This window comes from Rhipicephalus microplus, chromosome 7 (assembly GCF_043290135.1).
Source record: "Rhipicephalus microplus isolate Deutch F79 chromosome 7, USDA_Rmic, whole genome shotgun sequence".
Taxonomy (NCBI): Eukaryota; Metazoa; Arthropoda; class Arachnida; order Ixodida; family Ixodidae; genus Rhipicephalus; species Rhipicephalus microplus.
The window spans coordinates 166,846,053-166,868,315 of NC_134706.1; the positions used below are offsets into that span (position 1 = coordinate 166,846,053).

The 22,263-nt window shown below is 45.8% G+C and overlaps 1 protein-coding gene across 1 annotated transcript in view; it reads right to left on the minus strand.

Moving 5' to 3' along the window:
* The window catches only part of LOC142767919 (uncharacterized), a 235,887-nt gene that overhangs the window by 206,709 nt on the left and 6,915 nt on the right, over positions 1 to 22,263 (minus strand). Inside the window, exon 2 of the mRNA XM_075870158.1 lies at positions 13,807 to 13,979. Coding sequence (XP_075726273.1) covers positions 13,807 to 13,979 — 173 coding nt within the window. The remainder of the gene's footprint in view (positions 1 to 13,806; positions 13,980 to 22,263) is intronic.

The following is a 22,263-nucleotide window of genomic DNA, read 5'->3' on the forward strand; positions in this document are numbered from 1 at the left end:
AGTTTGGTTGACACCAGCGCCACGCAGCTTCGAGTTTTGTTGTCGAGGTGTTACGCATGCATGCCAACATACAATCCAAGCTTACCGAGCTATTATCTCGGCAATAGTGACCAGTGTTTTGCGGCTCGCCTCAGTCAAACCAGTCCAAGACACGCTGCGTTGCGTTCGAGTTAAGCTTTCTGACAATTGTACGGTGCAATGTCGTTTAAGAACACCAGATAGTTAAAATTCCCAAAGCTCTCTGCTACAGTGCGCTCATATTCATATAGTGGTTTTGGCATGTAAACGCCCCGATAATATTATTATTATAACTATACAAAGCCAGACATAAGGACATGACAGTGAAAGTAGTCTGGCTGTTTAAATTTCAGTGCATAAAAAAAACAGAGCAGTAAGAACATTTAACATGAGCAGTCATGTTGTACGCTCTCTGTGTGCAGTCTGCTCTTGTGCAACAATATTTCAACAAGAGCCAATACTATATTTCACACTGTTTCCGTCATGTTCACCTTGAAATTGTGTTAAATTAATGGAGATAGAGCAACTCGGTCAGAATTGTAGGCACTGCTTTAATAGGATGAGGTTAGTTTCTACATTTCATCTGGAGCACAGCACGAATGAAATTGGCCGAAAATGAGACGTCCCATGAAAAGCATTACGCTAACGTAACTCCTTAGCCAGAACAGCAACAAGGAAGCTACATATATGAGACGTAACGCTTGTGTGCGAGTAACACACCTCGTAGGCTGTACAACTGCATGCAGTCGGCCACTCGGTAAAAATAGCTGAACACTAGTAAGGAAATGTCCTGCCAAAAGTCGATCCGTGAACAGACATGACATCGCCACCAACAAAATATGGTCAACGGGCACATTCTCGTCTTCGCCGCTTCGGTGAATCATGAATGCAAGGCGTGAAGACAGCCCGCAGAGGCAGTGTGCAGCTGGGCTAGCTACCCTTGCTGGGCCGCACCACGAACTGAACCTAATTAGTAACACGCTGAACACAGTAAGCACATTCCAGGCAACATGCCGTAAGGTGGGACAGGTCGGCATCGATCAATGCACCAACCACCTTCCGCGATCAAATCAAAAGAACAGTAGGCAAGCGCTGAGAGTTTCAAGATCTGTGAAGGCCAAACTGTGCACCGAATGTCAGCATCCGGTGTATGTACATGTCGCAACATGAACCCCACAGTTTTGCAGATGATGAACACACACTCCATACGTTTTTAGACGATGCCCCACATCAAAATTTGTCACCATTGCGATCTTTTACGACGCTAATTTCGCCAACGGGTCACTGCAGCTCTAGCACTGCTTGCTTTACGGCTGTATCTACTGTAACAAGGCGTTGACTGTAACCACTGCAACCTAGTTTTTCACAATTTAAGCCACTTCACGGATGCAACCCAATTTTTACCTCTGTTTTTGCTCAACTGAGAAGGTGGTGCTAGTGAAAATTTACTGATGTTTAAAAATACGTTTCATTTAGTTAACAAAAACTTCCTATATTGAATAACAATCTGTTTTGTCTTGCAAATGTTTTTTTTTGTTGCAGCGCTAGCAGTCTTAATCAGATGCAGCGCTTAATTTTTTTATGTTTTGGCTCTAGTTGGCAGCCATCTTTTTGGCTCGTGTTTGCTCCTGTTTCCTTCGCGAGCGTAGACGATCGTGACAACGAGACCGGCGCGCTTTTCGTTCACGCTTGTGAAGATAGTATATGAAAATAAGCATAAATGAGTCCATTGCACTCTAAAGCTGCTACTCTCGATGAAGTAAAACTACTGCATGCATGTAATGCCAATGTCATGCGGAACCGCGCCGTGGCTGACACAAAAGTACAGGAGGGGTCAACAGTTCCCAGGCCACGCTGTCATAGAAATACATGGGATAGTGGCCTATGAACTTTAGACCAACCCTGTACGTCGAAAGCACGATGATATAAAAACGAATCAGCGGATTGAGTTTGGCGCAGCGCAATCTGAAAGTTTGATCGTGTTGCGATAGCGGCTGATCGCAATTGGAGGTGTCAAAGTGGCAGCACCTGATCAGGCTACAGCCTCATATCGGCCTTTTTTGAGATCGTAACTGCTTGTGCGACACTGGTACAGTCAGTTTTAATCGCCATCAGGTCCAATCACTATTTGTGCAATGTCTGCGCCAAACTCGATTCGGATCAGGCAGTAACGCAATGCATTGGCCAATTGTTTACGATCAAAAGCGCCCTTGTGTCACCGGTCTTGCGATGGAGAATTAATCGGGCTTTATTGTGACCAGAAGTACTCTTGTGATACTTGCATAACCTTTGAGTTGTGAAGAGCAGAAATGATTGCACACGTGGTGTTGTTGGAGCCAACATTTTAAAAGGTTTTGCCAGGCTGAAACAAATCTGTTTCACAAAACGTTCCCTCCAACGACACCCCGTGTTCGCAAGCCACGTGATTGGCGATTGGTTACGCTTCGCTAATGCAAGGCTTACTGTGTCCTAGGCAAGCAAAAACTTAACGTTTATTATTTTATCATTCAGCCGAGCCATCACTCTTTTTGTCCTTACCACCTTTAAGTTTATGGCATAACTTCTTTAGAAGTCTTCCTGGGTTCTTTTGTAGAAAAAAGAAAGTGGTAATATTTATAGTTACACCTTTTTTTTACAGTTATTCTTATTTATAATGTAATATATATATATATATATTGGAGGAGCGTTTGTCGCCGGATCCGGGAATAATAGGAGAATAAAAGGAGTTTGACTCACAAGTGAAAAGATTTTTTACTTGACGTTTCGACCGTGGGCCCGGCCTTCGTCAGGCCGGGCCCACGGTCGTGGGCCCGGCCTTCGTGATTCTGACGAAGGCCGGGCCCACGGTCGAAACGTCAAGTAAAAAATCTTTTCACTTGTGAGTCAAACTCCTTTTATTCTCCTATATATATATATATATATATATGAGATTTAACAGAGTAATGTCAAGGAATGTAAATAAGAAGAAAGAACAGTGGATGAAAAAATAACCAGCCATGAGCAGGACTCGAACCTACGACCTTCGAATAACGCGTTCGATGCTCTAACCAATGAGCTACCACAGCGGCCTTCCCTCCATCAACTTTTTTTGGGTTTTTATATGTGAATTTAGAAGTAGGAGTGACAGTCAGTGCCGTCTATAAGCCAAGCAATGAGTGTGAAAACACTCTTTTATGCGCATGTTTGGCGTCACGTAGCACGTGAACTTATTATGAGCGGGCAGCTGATTAATAGTCCCTCGTATACAACCTAATGACACCAAGTCTGCCAGTACGAGACCCTCGTTTAATGAAATAAGAAAAGAAGTGTATACCTAAGGGCTCATTTTTCTGTGTTTTAACACAATAATAATGACATCTAACAGACAGTAATGCCAAGGAATGTACAGGGGAAGTTATTAGAACCAATGAAATGTAAATAAGAAGAAAGAAAAGTGGATGAAAAAATTACCAGCCGTTAGGAGGAATCGAACCTACGACCTTCGGTATACACTTCTTTCCCTTATTTCATTAAACGAAGGTCTCGTACTGGCAGACTTGGTGTCATTATGTTGTATACGAGGAACTATTAATCAGCTGCCCGCTCATAATAAGTTCACGTGCTACGTGACGCCAAACATCTGCATAAATGTGCACTCGTCGCTTGGCTTATAGATGGCGCTGACTGTCACTCCTACTTCGAAATTCACATATAAAAACCCAAAAAAGTGGATAGAGGGAAGGCCGCTGTGGTAGCTCAGTGATTAGAGCATCGAGCGCGTTATTCGAAGGTAGCAGGTTCGATTCCTGCTCACGGCTGGTCATTTTTTCATCCACTTTTCTTTCTTCTTATTTACATTCCATTGGTTATAATACCTTCCCCTGTACATTCCTTGGCATTACTGTCTGTTAGATCTCATTAATATTGTGTTAAAACACGGAAAAACGAGCCCTTGGGTATACACTTCTTTCCGATATATATATATATATATATATATATATATATATATATATATATATATATATATATATATATTACGAGCTATTTTTTAATCAAAATAGAACATAATCATATTATGTTCTATTTTTGAATCAAAAGAAGAAAAAATGCAGCACATAACAACAGCTTGTGGTAATCAGTTTTATGCGAAGCAGTCTACGAGTGGTTGTGCTGCAATTTTTTGCTTTAAGTTAAACGTACAAGGTGGGTAGATGTGTTTTGGTCAGTGCAGTAGTTATGTACACATAGGGTTCTTACTAATCACGTTGGCTACACCAGCTTTGTTTATTGCGTACAGCTGGATTCCTGCTTTGTTACATGACAGTATTTTTCCCACGCCAAAGATACCTGATGCCTTGTCTTCATGTTTAGATGAGAATAAGTGATGACAGGTTATACCGGTTACTTTTTTCTGTCTGGGTAGAGCGCCAGTAAAAAGCACAAATTTGGATGAAAACAGATGGTCTGGGTTGTATGGGGGCTGCCATGCTGCTGTAGGTCATTTTGGTTAGGGAGGCTATTGCGATTACCAGCTGGCAATGACTGCAGTAATTAAGAGTTTACGAAGTACATGCCAAACGTACTTCTTATAGCTGTAGCATGTCATGCAAGAAGCACAGCTGAAACCCTAGTATATGCTTAATGAAACAGCTTTGCCCGGAACTATATTATGTATACTGCACAAGTCTACTGCCAGTGTACTCCGCGTAGCTCCGGCAGCGCTGCAAGGTATCTGCTTCCATTCAGTGATATAGGAGTCAAAAGCTTTAAATTTTGAAGTGGGGTCATGTGCAAGCAGGAAGAGAGTAACAGTATATACCATCCAGGGACTACGATTGCACTATAAAATGTGATGTGTGATGTAGACCAGGAAGGTAGCACTATTGCAAGGCAGTGCTGACAGTGAACATTATTGGTGGTTGGACGAAATTCGAGTTTTTAAATGGCTGCTGTGAACAAGTACTTTACAGAGCACTTACAAGGCTATGTGCATTAATTTTGCCCCGCCACGGTGGTCTAGTGACTAAGGTACTCGGGTGCTGACCTGCAGGTCGCGGGTTCGCATCCCGGCTGTGGCGGCTGCATTTCCGATGGAGGCAGGAATGTTGTAGGCCCGTGTGCTCAGATTTCGGTGCACGTTGAAGAACCCCAAGTGGTTGAAATTACTGGAGCCCTCCGCTACGGCGTCTCTCATAATCATACGGTGGTTTTGGGGTGTTAAACCCTACATATCTATCTATCTACGTGCAATAATTGTGCAGTGGTGGTGAATGGTTTTCATTGTCTTATCAAAAGCATCTGCAATGTTTTGCTGCTACTAAAGATATCTTGTTTGTTTATTATCTGCAGTAATTCTTGAATATTCTTTGTTTTTGCAGAACAAAATGCCGCGGCCTGCTTATTGATAACAGCCAAGCCTCGGATGAGCATCGAGGAATAAAGTATATATGAGCATCATGCAATATAGTGTATTTCCAATCAAGGCATGCAGTTGAGTTGAGTTAATGCTGCCAAACAGCTGCAAAATGTAGAAAGTCTTTAAGACTGCTGATTAGAGTGCTTCGAATCAGTCTGGTTCAGTCCATGCATATATATACAAGCCGCTAACACACATGCGTTCCATCAATCATTTATTGTACTTTAGAATACCCGACTGCATGTGGAACACGTGCGGCAGCTATGATTCGCAAGTTTGTGTTTTCAGTTAAAAAGACTTCTGACATTGGGCCTGTTTTCAGATTGCATGAGCATAATTTACAATAATTCTTAATATTTTGTAAATGTTACGGGAGTATAACTTATAACATCACTCTTACGTTTTGTTTAACGTTATGCAAACATTATCATAACGTTTTATTATAGTTTACATTATGTTCAAGGTAACATTATTTCTACGTTTATTCAGAACGTTAGCAGAACATTTAGTTTCGATGACATTAACAACATTGTTTCAACATTGAAGCTGAACGTAAAAGTAAAATTATTAAAACGTATTTGTGCTACTTGGGAGTGCTCGTTCCCGTTTTTAAAAACGGGGATGACTTTAGCAATCTTCCAATCGGCTGGTAGGTTCCCTGACTCTAAGGATTGAGTAAATAAATAGCATAATATCTGACTTGAAAGTAATGAGGTGTTTTGCAGTATTTTTTAATTGATGTTATGCCAGCAGATGTAGACACCTTGAGGTTAGCAATGAGACGTGAAATGCCATCAACAGCTCCCTTCATATCTAGAAATACCAGCCACAGGGGCCTGTGTTCTTTTTCCACTATTTCATTACACTGCATCAATGAAAACAGATTTTCCTACAACCTCCTTTGTTTATGGAACCCATTTTGTAGTCCTCCCAGCACCCCCTCATTCTCCACCCATGTTTGTAGTCTTTCCTTCACTATCTTCATCAAGCCTGTAAACTACTGATGTCACTGTTAGAGGACGGTAGTTGTTTATATCAACTTTGTCCCCATTTCTCTCATACATCGTGCTCATCCTGCTTAGTTTCCACCCAATGGGGCCTTCACCATTCATGATTGCTTTGCTCGCTGCCTCTCTTAATGTTTGCATAAAGTTTGGCCCATATTTCTTTATTAGCGTAAGAGGGATGCCATCAGGGCCTGTTGATCTATTAGGAACGCTTTTCTCTGTAGTTTACCACTGCCGTTGTCCCAGTGGAGCTACTGCGCTAATTGGTCCATCCTCATCTGTTATGATGCATGCAGTGCTTTCTTGGCATTCCAATTTTTCTACCATCATTGTTTTTATATATTACATTGTCTCATCCCCTTCTAGTTTAACCCCTTGAACTGCAGCTATATACCTCTGTTCCATGCTTGTCCTATTACTCAGAGATTTGAGATGGCTTCTAAACTTTGAAGCGGCCTTTCTATCCTTTTTTTTTCAACTTCCACTATCGATTGGGCCCTCTTTCTTCTAATCTTTTCACTAATCAGATTGGACACTTCTTTTCTGCAGCTCAAAAAAATGGCAGCATATCCATGGAGTGAATGACAGAGAGTGGGGCGAAGCATCCGTCCGTCCATTCGTTCTTGCTTCCATGCGTTCATGCATCTATCTGTGTGACCGTCCGTGCGTCCATTCGCCCATCCATGCATGCGTCTGTTCGTGCGTCCACACGTCCATCTGTGCGTCCGTCCCTGCGTTCGTCCATGCATCCGCTCCTGCGTCCGTTCATGCGTCCATCTGTCCGTGCAGCCATCCGTGAGTCTGTCCATGCATCTGTCTGTGTGTCCGTTCGTCCATCTATTCAACACTCCAAGTACCACCATCTCGCATCTTTTCATCATATATTCCCCATATAGAAGCACCGCCATCCAGCGGACATTCCAAGGACTAAACGAGAGGTGGCACAAACACATTTTCTTACGGCTTGCGCTTCTGGTCTACTTCCCACCTTTAATCACCTGGAGTTCATGGTATATACTAGTTCACTGTATTCATGGCACTGTGGCCCAATGCTTGCTAAACCTTTCTAAAACCAAAGAGGTTATGCCCAGCAAGTATAACGTAGGAACCCTTTCTTGTCAGATAGTGCTCAATGTACATGCCAATGGCTGCTAAGGGGGAATGAGAGACAGAAGGATTCGGCTTTTAGTTAACCCGCACGCTGCAAATTTTTAGTTGTTCAGCAACGCACAGAAGAAATCTCTCACCAGCACTACTTTAGAAGTCAAAACGTCGGACTGGTTACACATTACGACTACTACTACGACTACGAAGGACGAACGGGTGCCGCTATAAGGAGCTTCACCCCTAAAGGTTATCCCAGTTTCTTTCGACATCATCCTCCAGTTCACCCCTCTGTTTAGCATATCTGTGTTCCCTGGAGGCTTGCTGACGTCTAACTATGGCTCTCTTCCTCATCCCACCAACTCTTGGGTTTGTGTCTGCTTTTCACTGTTGATTCGACTCGTACCTTAGCAAGCTCTAACTCAAATAATCGAGTTAGATTTGTGTACATCAGCTCTGTTTTGGTATCCTCGGTAAATATTTTCTCCATCTCTTTAGTTGCGACTTTTAGCCTTTCTGAATAAACACTACGGTTTCGTTCTTTATAATGCCTCCTTTCTATATTTATGTACCTTCCAAAACTCAGCTTGATACGTTTGTGATCGCTACCTAAGCTTCTAGACCCATGTTCATCCATGTTCATCACCCTTAGGCAATCATACATCTTATGTGACATCATTGCGTAATCTATCATCGACTGCAGCCTTCCTCACTCCCATGTTATCTACCTTTCGCACTTCTCGGTACTGTTGCAAATGATTGTTGCATATCTCCTAATTACCTTGCACACTTTTTCTGATTCGTCACTGTCATTTTCTATGCACTGCATCATTTCTTAGTTTTCCTCTCTGGCTTTTGCCCCTATCCACCATTATGCAAAACCCAGGAGCATCATCTGTCTGGCCACTTACCCTTTTAGCCACAAATGCTCCCTTCACACCTGCTTGAACCTATTCCAGTCTGTACTTTTAAGAATGAAATGGTATTGTGCTAAAGCAAGGTATTGTATAAACGTCTATAAAATATATTTCTTTATATGAAAATATTATTGTACTATAGAGTGCCCCCTGGCGTCTGACAGCGTCGAAGAACACGTGATTGTAGTCGCGCGATCATCTCTCTTTTTTTACGTACGTGTGACGTCAGCCCTTCTTTTCTACAAGCTACACATTCTAGTGTTGTATAATTTGCATTTTTCAGCTTATAGTACAAGTAGCGCCCTCTATGGCCTGTTCAAGAATTAACAAGGGGCGTGTATGTGCCATCGACGGTTGCGATGGGGACCCTCGTGCGACGCCATAAGGAGCTTCGTCCCTGAAACACGTATGCCTACCAAGTATGTCGACACCAAAAAATCTATTGTTTCAGTACAGTTTTGTTATTCGATAAAGCAAATACTTTTTTGCAAAGCAGAGGTCCTTGTACTCGTGACAAATTGGTATTATAAAACAACATGAGACACACGCGGAAGTGTGGGGAGCATCGCGTGAGTTCCTGGTGATAAAAAAAGCAAAAGACAATAACGCACACCAACAAAAGAAAAGAATAAACGTCATTTCTGCATTTCTTGCATGCCCCTCCATGGTGGTCTAGTGTCTAACATTCTCAGCTGCTGACCCACAGGTCGGCGGATTGAATCCAGGTTTTCGGCAGCTGCATTTTCGACAGAGGCGAGAATGCTTTAGGCTCGTGTGGTCATATTTGCGTGCACATTAATGAAACCCAGTTGGTCGGAATTTCTGGAGCCCTTCAATATGGCGTCTCTCATAATCGTATGGTGGTTTTAGGACAATACTCCCTCCATAGCAATAATCAATCAATCAATCATTTCTTGCATGAATCGTATAAGTAAAAGTAACCGCACATGACTGGCCACGGCCGGCTAGGCTCAACGGGCGAAAGGCGCGTGCCAGACCTTGTGGTTGAAAAGAAACTGGAACACTGCAGGAGAAGCTTTGCTTTTTTGGTTCTTCCCATGAGAGGGCGCTACGGGTAAAGCACCCGCAAGGGAGAAAGTCGCTGCGCTGAAGGAGAAACGGAGCCCATTGCTTTATTCTCGCTCCTTTTTTTAAAGACGATAGTCTTTCTTGGGGACCTTTAATGCAAAATTTTCGTTCTGTTTGTCTGTCTGTCTGTACATTTGTCTGTCCCCTTTAGCAGCATTGAGTACTTGCAATGGCCGACCCCATCCACAGCACCCAATGTTGCTCAAGATTTAGCGTTCATACTTGTGCAATTGTCAATTATAAGCAATTATTGCACAAGTCTGGGGCACCATAATGACATGTATGTATTCTACATGTGCATCTTTTACTAAAAAAGGCATACATAAGTAATTTTAAGGACCGTAGCGCTCATCAGGCTGCGCTGAACATGCATTGCTTGCACGAAAAGGCAAGTGTTTTTTCAATGCTTTACTCAGACGAGACGGTAGTGGCACCTATCAGTCGATCGCATTGCGCTCTACACCTTATCACCTCTGAGACGGGCGTGCACACCCGTCTCAAAGCCACGTGCTTCGTTTTCCAAGAACGCTGCCAGGTGGCGCTCATGTCTCGCGCGTGACGTGACTTGATGCGCTCGTTCGCCTCCGCTGCATACTCAAGCCACTCTAAGGCAGGGCCTCCAAATACCATTCACCGATTTTCTTGAGCAGAACATCAAATTAGTTGTTCACTCTCTCCACGCGCAAGACTGTCGTCTTTCAACGACATTTGCAGATTACATGTGGATACGGGGCCAATTTTTTTGTAAAGTGTAGGGTTTCGTTGCTGTTATCGGCCTTTATGTCTTTGTATTGTGTGGTGCGCGCTAGCTGCGTGTTGACTTTTTTTTGCGCGCTGAATTTACAAACCTTAGGTGCACCATCGCTCATACAATGCAGCGTTGTCATCTTTTGGATATCAAGTTACGTGGCTTTCGCAGTACATTCAACAGCACCAAATAGTTCGAAAATATAAATTTCTGAACTCGGATCGAGGCAAAGAACAAATAGGGCAGAATTTGATCGAATATTCGTACTATTGAATTCTCGCCATCCCTAATAGATAGATAGATAGATAGATAGATAGATAGATAGATAGATAGATAGATAGATAGATAGATAGAGTCGGTCGGTCGGTCGGTCGGTCGGTCGGTCGGTCGGTCGGTCGGTCGGTCGGTCGGTCGGTCGGTCGGTCGGTCGGTCGGTCGGTCGGTCGGTCGGTCGGTCGGTCGGTCGGTCGGTCGGTCGGTCGGTCGGTCGGTCGGTCGGTCGGTCGGTCGGTCGGTCGGTCGGTCGGTCGGTCGGTCGGTCGGTCGGTCGGTCGGTCGGTCGGTCGGTCGGTCGGTCGGTCGGTCGGTCGGTCGGTCGGTCGGTCGGTCGGTCGGTCGGTCGGTCGGTCGGTCGGTCGGTCGGTCGGTCGGTCGGTCGGTCGGTCGGTCGGTCGGTCGGTCGGTCGGTCGGTCGGTCGGTCGGTCGGTCGGTCGGTCGGTCGGTCGGTCGGTCGGTCGGTCGGTCGGTCGGTCGGTCGGTCGGTCGGTCGGTCGGTCGGTCGGTCGGTCGGTCGGTCGGTCGGTCGGTCGGTCGGTCGGTCGGTCGGTCGGTCGGTCGGTCGGTCGGTCGGTCGGTCGGTCGGTCGGTCGGTCGGTCGGTCGGTCGGTCGGTCGGTCGGTCGGTCGGTCGGTCGGTCGGTCGGTCGGTCGGTCGGTCGGTCGGTCGGTCGGTCGGTCGGTCGGTCGGTCGGTCGGTCGGTCGGTCGGTCGGTCGGTCGGTCGGTCGGTCGGTCGGTCGGTCGGTCGGTCGGTCGGTCGGTCGGTCGGTCGGTCGGTCGGTCGGTCGGTCGGTCGGTCGGTCGGTCGGTCGGTCGGTCGGTCGGTCGGTCGGTCGGTCGGTCGGTCGGTCGGTCGGTCGGTCGGTCGGTCGGTCGGTCGGTCGGTCGGTCGGTCGGTCGGTCGGTCGGTCGGTCGGTCGGTCGGTCGGTCGGTCGGTCGGTCGGTCGGTCGGTCGGTCGGTCGGTCGGTCGGTCGGTCGGTCGGTCGGTCGGTCGGTCGGTCGGTCGGTCGGTCGGTCGGTCGGTCGGTCGGTCGGTCGGTCGGTCGGTCGGTCGGTCGGTCGGTCGGTCGGTCGGTCGGTCGGTCGGTCGGTCGGTCGGTCGGTCGGTCGGTCGGTCGGTCGGTCGGTCGGTCGGTCGGTCGGTCGGTCGGTCGGTCGGTCGGTCGGTCGGTCGGTCGGTCGGTCGGTCGGTCGGTCGGTAGGTAGGTAGGTAGGTAGGTAGGTAGGTAGGTAGGTAGGTAGGTAGTACCTCAGATAAATGCATAAAAAATCATGTGGTATTCTTATAGGGCCAAAGTAAAGAGCTAGATAAGTGTCCCGATTTGTGTGAATTTGCATGAAACTGCTTTTGGAGCGCCTGATTGTTCTGCACAAAAATGGAGAAATCAGTGTTGTACAATTTGTTGTTTTAAAACAACCTCTTAAAAATATTTTTACATAAGCAAATAAACCGAATAGCTCATCAACGATAGTCAAGATTACGACTTAACACTCTCACTGCAACACAACGATTGTGGTCATTAAGTACATGCTACCTTCCAGATAGCATGTACTTAAAGCTATCATAGACAGAATAACCACTGGTCATTAAGGATAACTAACTGGGTTCCGAGAGAAGGCAAGAGGGTTAGGGAGAAACAGAAGGTTAGGTCGGCAGATAAGGTTAAGAAGTTTTGCAGGTATAAATTGGCAGCAGTAAGCACAGGGCCCAGATAACTAGCGGAACATGGGAGTGGCCTTTGTCCTGCAGTGGACATAGTCAGGCTGATGACATTGATGATCTTCCAGAAACTTTTATACATATAATATGCCCTAAATCAGCATAAAGGATCGACAAAAGCGCCGACACACAAGCGTGCCTCGACGCACAAGCGTCAGGAGGACTTTGGCATGAGGCGTGGATCGGAGATCCACAGTTTCTTGCATCTCCGCTGGGCGCTAGTGGAGCTTTAGGTGCAGTTTACTGGTGCGGCTTCGAATGAGATAGGGTGGCCCATTGCACCAACTCTTGCTGAAGCACGTGCCTCCAAGATGAAAATTCAGACGCAGACTTTTCATGTGAAGGCGCTAGCATCAGTAACTACTTTTGATTGACGATTAGTGTCGGTGTGTCCGTGACCCTGCACAAACCATTGTCTTGAACCAGTACTCCCTCTCTACATATGTTTATATCACTTTCTCGTCCACAGCAATGTAATCATATTTTCCCCAGCTTTTTTTTTTTTGTTTTAGCATCTTTGCATGGTCGAAGGCTTATGACGATTCCTAACGTGTCTCCGCGACTTCAATTGTTTCTCATCCTATGCACTTCTGCCCTCCTGCTTTTCTTTGTTGAGGCGGTTGCGAAGCAGCGCTAGATGTCATGCAGTGTAGGGGCCGTTCTAATGGTTTCCATCTACGCTGCGCAAAGGAAAGTATACCTAAGAACAGCCCCGCTTTTATAACTGGGCCCCTCCACAATCAGCGACCTTTTGTTGTATTTTTTAGGCACCCATTGTCCTCTTAACACTGTTTATGGCCGAAAAAGGTCCCTTTTGTTGTTCTTTAAGCGTGTATCATTCAATAGAACAGCACAACAAAATGACCATTACACAGTCATAGAAACACAAGTTACGGAAGCTCAGTTTCTTAAGAGTCAAAACTTTTGCTGAATCTTCAATTCCTGATGTTGACAGGACTGCCTGTCGGGGTTGGCTTGTGTGGATATTTTTGCCGCGAAATTGCACACACACAGAACAACGAACACATAAGGACAGGACGGGCGGCTAAACTGTCGGGTATTCCTTTGCTCTCTGTATGTGCTATTGAGCAGCTGAAGTATGTCTTGATGTTGACCTTGCGCATTCTCCTGCAGATTGCGTTTAGTCCAATGACACGAAATATCTCACAGAGGCGCCCACAGCGAGCGCACTGCTTCCCAAGAATGCATTCGTGCACTACAGTGCAGTTTACATTGTGCAAGCATGGCCTCATTGCACGGCGTTCAACAACCATGAATGCCCGATTCTATGCTGCAGCGAAAACAATAGGTATTTTGCTTTTTTGTGCACGCCTGCTGAGAGTAAGGAGGCATTTGTGCAAAAAACAAATAAACAAACAAACAAGCATCATTTAGAGCTACACAGATCAGTCAATACAAGGTTGGCTTGACAAAATCACACTTTTTAAAGGAATTATTGGGCACAATTTGCAATCAATTCATATTAAAAGAATGATGAAAATAAGTGCAATTCGTTGCAGGTAGTTACCGAGGAGTGTAGACATCGGCGCTGGAGCTCAGCTGCCGGAGACGTGCAACCAGACCTCCATGCGGAGCTACGACTGCACAAATCTCTCTGGCTTTTTGCAGCAGTTCTTCGTTTCCAGCCATCAGTGCTGCAACACTTAAAGCCGCTTCTTCTCGACCTTCATTTAGCAGCACCTGCGAGGAAATAAGCAAAGGTGATATTGCACAACAAAATGTTACTGCCACCACTTCTCTACCAGACTGGAACACGTAATAACAGACAACCACACACAAGGTGTTGTACTGAGGGGATAGATGAACTGGTACTTCTCGCAAGCTTAAATTTTGCAGTATACGCGTCGTGACAAAAATGCCACATGCGAGCTGTTGCAAGACTAAAAATCAAAAGAGCAGGACTAGAGTGACTTTTTGACCCTCCTCTTATTTACTACAAATACAGAGTGACCCGTCTGCCTTCTAGTTGCTTTTAGGCACTTCAGTCCCGCGCATTCTATGCTACAGGGTTTGCAGATGCACTTTTTTCAGTTAATGGTTCTTCTCTTTTCGTGAAGGAACATGAAATTGCTGTGATGGAAGCTTGAAAAATCATGAGTTAAGAATTTCGCGATCTTGTACCATCAGATAGCAAAGTCGCACACTGATATAAAACAATTGGGAAGCTCTTGAGCTTCGCCTTTAAGAGTTGAATGCAATAGCGACACCCTATCTCAAATTCAATCACTTGGTGCAGACTTTTCATTGGACAATATGACTCGAGAAAATTAAGAAGTGTATTACTACATTGTAATAGATAAATATGAACCACCTGTAACATATATTTAGCGCGAAAGTAGGAAACGAAAAACTCGATCAGAAAGAAGAAGAAAAACCACAGTGCACAGAGCAGGTGCAAAAATGGCAAAATCGATCTACTAACTGAGTAATCAATTAGGGCCCGTAACAACAATCAAGTTTTTGCCTTTTTGAAAGCCTAAATACTCTATTAGGGTTTTTCAACTAATTCATATTGGCAATCGCCCCCTTGTCCAGTACGTACGAGTCCAAGGCAAGCAATGCCGAGATGCACAGGTCGAGAACACCTAATCTTTTTCCCTACAGCGCACGTTTCTACACTCGTAAAACACGCTGAACGCCGTATGTGACCCTATCTCTTAGAGGCAGATATGAACTTACCCTGATCTCAGTCTTCTATGGCATCTACCTCCGAGCCCTCTCCAAGGCTTCTAGTGCGAGCAGGGGAAATCGAGGCATTCACTTCATTGCATGAAAGCAATAAGACAATGCGTAAACGTTCAAAAAAGAGAGTTGTTTTTTTTTTACATTGCAGACGTGCAAGCGCATCGTCTACTTGTTTATTTTGATTGTGTTTGTGTTTGGCTCCGCCCTGTTTCATTTTATTTCATTGCACAAACTAAGCTCTTCTTGTTTTTAGCAAAAAGTGTTCGTTCTGCTGTATTCATGGCATCTTCTAGGTACTTTACTCTCAAGTCCATCATGGGGGTTCAGTGGTTATAGCGCTCAGCTGCTGGCACAATGGTAGGGGAAAGGGGAGCGACCATACGTAATTTATGCTCGTGCGCACGTATGTGTATGTGCATGTATAAATAATCTAGCAAAATAAAAAAACTTTAGGTACCTTTTTTCTTTCTCTTCCTGTGTATCTGTGCATTCAAATCTAATAATAATAATAATAATAATAATAATCATAATAATAATAATGATGATGATGATGATGATGATGACGATGATAATGACGACGACGATGATATTTGAAGCAGTATGGTCGCCAAAAACACCTCCGATTTCGGTGCGCTCGAGTGCAGGCAGACATCGAGGAAATACAACCTCCGGTGAATCGTTCATAGACGATGGCCATAGATCCTTCATTCTGTGACATCATGCATAGATGACAGTGTGTATTCATTGGGCGAACGTATGAATTTTCAGTAAGGCGCGAATGTGCATGTGTGATCTCTAGTGCACGTGTGATCTCTAATTAAAAATCAGAGGAAAAATAAAGGCGAAAAAAATTGAAAAAAAGAAAGAGAGGAGGAAAGTAAGCTCATAAGAAGCAAAGCAGACTTATTCCCTGCGCCACACTTCTTTCAGGCTTGCTGAACGAATAGATTTGTGTGCTAGAGACCTGCTCTCCCACTGCAGTCTGGCTCTTAGCCGGTGTGCTATACTTATACAAGGCATCAACACCATGAAGCTGGCCTTAAATGTGTCGTCTGACAGCAAACCGGCCAGCCTCATCCCGATGGTCTAGTGGCTAAGGTACTCAGCTGTTGACACGCAGGTCGTGGGTTCAAATACCGGCTGCAACAGCTGCATTTTCAATGAAGGTGAAAATGCTGTAGACCTGTGTGCTCAAATTAGGGTGGACGTAAAGAACCTTAGGCGGTCAAAATTACCGCCACCTTCTACTACAGCATTTCTGATATGGTGGTTTTGAAGTGTCAAACCCCACATATAAATTAATCTCGCCAGCCTCATGCCTTTGGTGCATTCTATAAAGTACTGCTGAGCAGCAATGAGCAAGACTGCCATGAAACCACGGTCTAACGCATGAACAACATGAGGTAAGTGTGCGAAGTGCATGAAAAACCTTTTATTCGCTAAATGACAATGTCTATGTGTGTGATAATATGGGCAGAAGAGTGAAGACGACAAAGAAGAACACACGGGATCGGAAAGCACATGACAGCGTTCGAAGCAGCGAAGCGGGCAAGGACAGACTTTTCTTGGCTGGACGACCGGTCCGGAGAAAGAGGAAACGTCCTCTAGGCGCTGTACTGTCCTGGACTCCGGCTGGGTGACTGGCCCAAGGACCAGGCGAGGTTCCGCTGTTCCGGCTGCCGTCCCGATTTGCTACGAGTTCCGGTTTGCTGTGGGCCGCTGGTCCTGCTGTTGTTCCGGGTGGCTGGCACGACCCAGGTGTGCTACTGGGACGAACGCGGCCGCTGAGAGCTGTTGCTCCAGGGCGAAGCTTCCGAGCGACCGCTACCCTCCTGCTGCTACTGCGGCAGAAGGCCACGAGGTGGCGTGGGCTAACTCACGTTGAAGACGCCAACGGGACAGACGGCACATCACCCCGAGCGATCAGCGTCCAAGCCCAAGCAAAAAACGGTGAAAGACTTTATTTGTGAGAGATTTCCTGTAGAACTGCATGTGACACAGTTTGTTTAGAAATGTTCCATCAATAGTTGCTTTTCCTGAGTAAATATATTTTGTGTGTGTGTGTGCACTCGTCGCTCAATTGTTTCTTGGCTAGCGGTCCTGGGCCGAAAACCTGACACTACGTCCCAATGTGTATTGAAAGTCCATTCAGTGTCCAGGCGCAATGTACCTACAACCTTACTCGAACGAGCTTTTCGTTGTAGCAGGTACTTCTAATCTTCATAATTTGGATTTTTATGGATATATGAGAGACATTAACAATGTTCATGAGAAACATACCATAGATGTCTGTACAGTATTTGTGGTTCACTGGGACACTCTCACTCACTTTTGTGAAAAGAGTATTCTGAATTCAGAGTAATAGAAACCACCGCAGCCACACGCTAACAACACAATCGTGGCAAGCACAATGACCGCAAGTTGACACGCGAGGCGAATGGCGAGACGCATCTGAAGCAGTAAAGTATGTAGGCACATCATGCTATAACGTTATGGTGAATTCGTGCACTATAGCGCTAGTTTCTCCTCTCAAGTAATTAAGTCAGCTGACACGACACCAACAGCCACTGCCATTGCTCACGACCCGGGCGAGGTCATCTTTTATTTCTCTCGCACGGCTCGCATTCTAAAGTACATATAGACAATTGAGACGATCGATACTGCATCAAAAATATTGTCATTAAAGGACTAGCAGTGTACTGTATCCACGGCTAAGGGTCACACTTGTGGTAAGCACGTAAATAGAACATAAGCAAATGGTAACACAAAACAACTAAACGAAGTCGATGCAACGAAAGCGATGAAGGAGACTAAGTCTGGCCTGCATGTTGCGCCCGCTGCGAATGACACGTGGAATAACAAAAAAAACGTGACCTCTGAAATCGCAGGCGCGCGACAAGCGTTTGCCTTCTCGGAGGCTTAAAAAAAAAATTATCTGTGGCAGCGGTCGAGAGGTGGCACAGCCTTCAGAATGCCGTTGGCATTGTATGCATGGCTTGGGGTCATTGTTTTCGCAGAAATTTGATAAGCACTAGTCATTATTCCGTTCGTCACTGTGCAACCGTTTATGAACTTCAGATTGTCTAAGAATTACATACACTATATCTATGTGTGCCCGATGTTGTAGTATGGCCACGAAACGTAGAAAAAGTTGACGAAATCGTACCTGTTACTTGTGCCACTGTGGTCAGTAGCAATAGACCTTTCCATGTTTATAAACAGTGTGACATCACTGCGGGCACCCCACCCCCCATACGCTCTCTTGGAGCAGGTGCTGCTTGGCAAGAACGTTCCTCCGGCGGCATCTTTCTGCATAGCAGAGCTGCGTGTCTTCATTCCTTCGACAGAAATTTCTACATTGCTATGTTCTAAAGCCAGCTTTTGGAAGAAGGGGGTCGCGAAAGGGTCACTGCTCGTAGTGTGGAAATTTGCTCGTTGTAGTTGGATAGATGGAGAAGCTTTGTTTAGAATATTGAGACATGCGACTAGCACGCAGTGGGCTTCCCCCACGTAGATGGCACCATAAAAAAATCTGATCTTTTTGGAAAGCGAACGTTTTGAATGTAAACGGGTACTGGCACTTTGAGAAATATTTGCATGGCATGAATGTAAACTTATTCAATTTCCATCGTGGTTTGTGCAACGCAGTTTCAATGAGGTACAGCATTGATGTCAGCACGGTTTTGAGCTGCTGTGCGCGAGGTCACGGATAAGATTCACACTCATTGCCCAAAAGTCTGATAGAATATAAAGGAAAACAAAAAACACTTCTTGCCGTGGGTTAGGCTGAGGTTAACATATCCTCGTGAAAATCAAAGTGAAATGCTGCTGCTGCGTTTCTCAATAAACCAGTGAAAATTCGTGTGACGTAAAACCCCTCATCTTAATAATATATACTATTTGGTACAGTTACCTTGCTGTATTTGACAGCTATAACGTGTTTTCGTACCTATATTGCTCCTTTAGGCCTGATACACACTCCTTATGTGCATTGTCACTTCATAAAGATCGAGCCGTAAAATTACAAAGTAGATAAGAAACGAAAATCTCGACTGTTTCCATTAACACGTAGCAGGCATTCGATAATACGAGTTATAGCCGTAGTAAAGTGTATATGCAGATTCGGCAATGCTACAACATGCTTATAGCTCATGCGTAGTCGTATATATCACCCGGAGATCATGCACTTTTATTTTTCTGCACGCCCTGCATTCGCTGAGATGTACCCACTCGCAGATGATTGTCTCAAATGTATTTTTACCTTGACTACAATGTCAGATCGTGAAGTTCCATCGATAACCGGTTACTGAAACCGGCCCACAATGAATACCAGTGTTTTCGCAAACAGGACGCATCGCGTTATTGACACTGCGCACACCACGCACAATATTCCCAGTTTCACCATCCGTAAAGGTGAACCAATATTGTCGATGCCTTTCAATGCACTACACACGCCACCGTCAACACTGCACATTTTCGAAGATGATGTTGCTGTTTCTCTCACAGGCCGCCACGTGTGTTCACTGCTGCGAGATAAACAGCCAGCCAGCGTGGCGATTTTTATCACATACTTTATCACACACCTAGACGTTGCCTGACACATACCACAGCTAATGTTGCCACTCTGAGATGAAGATTAAGCTTTCAAAAAAAAAAAAAAAAATGCCTCAAGCACCGAGCAACTGCACCTCACTCAGCCATTGATGGGAGTGTTTTGCCAACCACCTCCTTGCACGTGCACTGATGAGGTCACGCTGTGACGTACCCTGGTAGAGGTCTATATCTTGATATAGAAGCTTGTGCATTTCTGTAGTTGGGTGTGAGTAAACACGTCGAAAAAGTGCCGCTGTGGCGAATCGTTGATTGTGCTCTTGTTCATTGCGCTCACTCTATATGCATGTGTGTGTGATTTGTGTCCTTAGGTGTATGTGTAGCTATATGCATTGTATCAGCATATATTAGGCATTCATAGTCAGTGAGTGGACTCACTGAATGATTGACTGACTGCCTGAATGGACTAACTCACTGCTAGGGAGCCTGCGGGTGAGTCAACATGCGTCGCCGCAGGTAAATTTTTTTTCAGTATCGTTCAGTCCCTGCAGCTGGCGCCAGCTACCGCCTACTTCGCGGCTGTGACGCTCTTACGTCTACAGTTACATATATAACGTTGAACATCTATCTATTGAAACTGCACTGCTGAGCCGGAATAGTTTCGCTGCGATCGAGCTAACGGTTTGGAGGCACGTCTCGTGGCTGGCACCCCGTAAACGCGTGGATAACATCACTACATTATGAGAATCTGCAAGAAATAAACACAGTAAGCCTATCAGTCACTCACTGGGTGAGAATTCTGTGGTATCTGTGCCTTTCAAAGTAAACATCGTCTTGCTGGCCGAAAGATACGATACCTACTAGCTCCGCCGTTGTGTTTTGCGATGTTTTCATCAGCTTGCGTTTGCCTGCTTGTTTTTATGCAAACCACGGTGGTCTAGTGGCTAAGGTACTCAGCTGCTGACCCACTAGTCATGGGAATAAATCCCGGCTGTGGCGGCTGCATTTCCGATGGAGGCGGAAATGTTATAAGCACGTGTACTCAGATTTGGGTGCATGTTAAAAACCCCAGGTGGCCAAAATTTCTGGAGCCCTCCACTACAGCGTCTCTCATTTCTGACAAGGTCCATTGAGGCGAGCCTACACCTCGATTCGGAAAGGATGGAGGCGAAGCTGGACACCATGGTAGAAAATTCACCGGGGTACCTTGGGCTCGATGAGGGTGACAAGAATGTGGAGATTCTTGCTCATTAAGATGGCCTCCTACATGAGCATGTGTAGGGCGACTAGCCTGCAGATCTGCGAGGATGACTTTATCTGTGAAAGCATCAAACGTGAGGTATAAAATCCTTGCAAGGCGACGTCCAGTGGCGAAGCGTATGGTTCGCTTTCAAGGTAGGACCGGACACTGTGAGGGATGTGTAGTGGAAACAGGCTTGGGCTGGCGCCGAGTCTACAACGCTGAGCGTGAAAGTATTATTGACTGGGTGGGTCCAGTCAACAACACTGGGTGTGGAACCAGTCAACTGGGTGTTGACAGTGTCACAAGATGCGGACAGAAGATCTTCCAAGTTTGCTGCTTGCAGTAACGTGGAATATAAATGTCAACGCTGAAGCAAATTAAGATTGACGAAAGCTTAAGGAAGACAAACGACGTGGATCGTGTCGGCAGAGAGACGAGGATACAGAGTACGGCAGAAAGCCGTGCCACCACCGAAGCACCACTGCTTCGGCGGTGGTGTAGTTGGTGGTGTAGCTGGTGGTGGGGCAGCTGACATGTAAGTGGGCGCAGTTTTCGCTGCAGCAGCGCGGTGTAAGACCCCACGGCATCGCTGTTGGACGTGAAGTCATGGCGACTGCCAGGAACCGTTCGATAATTCTACGGGAGATACTTCTTGTCCGTCGACTGTACGATTTCCTTCTATCTTGCGCCGACGCTTCGCGCATGCGATTTGTGTCGCGACATGGTGTCAGAAGTGGGATTTAGTCAACTATCTCGGTGAGACCGGGTATAGCAGCCTCCTAAGAAATAAAAAACAAGCCTGCGACGGTGATCCCGGCTCTTCACCAGCCGCCACCGCTGGACTTTGAGAAAACGTCAAAATGGCCGGCGTCGATCGACCACTTCGATGACTACCGCTTCGCCACAGCCCTCAACGAACGCTGCGGAAAAGCCCAGGTGCTCACACTACTTTATACAATAGGGCGCCAATCACGTGAAGTTTTTTCTACGTTTGGATTGACTGAAGACGAAGCAAGAAATTACGACGTAGTCAAGCAGAAGCTCGACAGTCATTTTATCAGAGGGCAACGTTGTTTACGAAAGTGCATGCTTTCACAGATGTCAGCAACACCTGGAAGAATCAGTGGACCAGTTCGCGACGGCACTTCATGTTCTTGAGGACCATTGCAATTCCGGAGATATGAAGAAAAAGCTCATTCCGGACAAGTTCGTCGTCAGTCTTCATGACGCGCAACTGTCCGAGGCCTTACAGATGGACCCGCAGCTGGACTCGGCATCAACGCTGGCCAAAGCTCGTCTCAAGAAAACCGTGTGACAGCAGCAGCAGTGTCTCCGATCGGAAGTTGTTCACTCTGGTAGCCCGTCGGAACTTCAGGAACAGGGAACCAGTGTGGACACCGTGATGCACTCTAAACGACCGCAACAAAGCCTGAGACGGTGCTTCTACTGCGACGGCAATGCCCACCCGAGATCTGCATGCCCGGC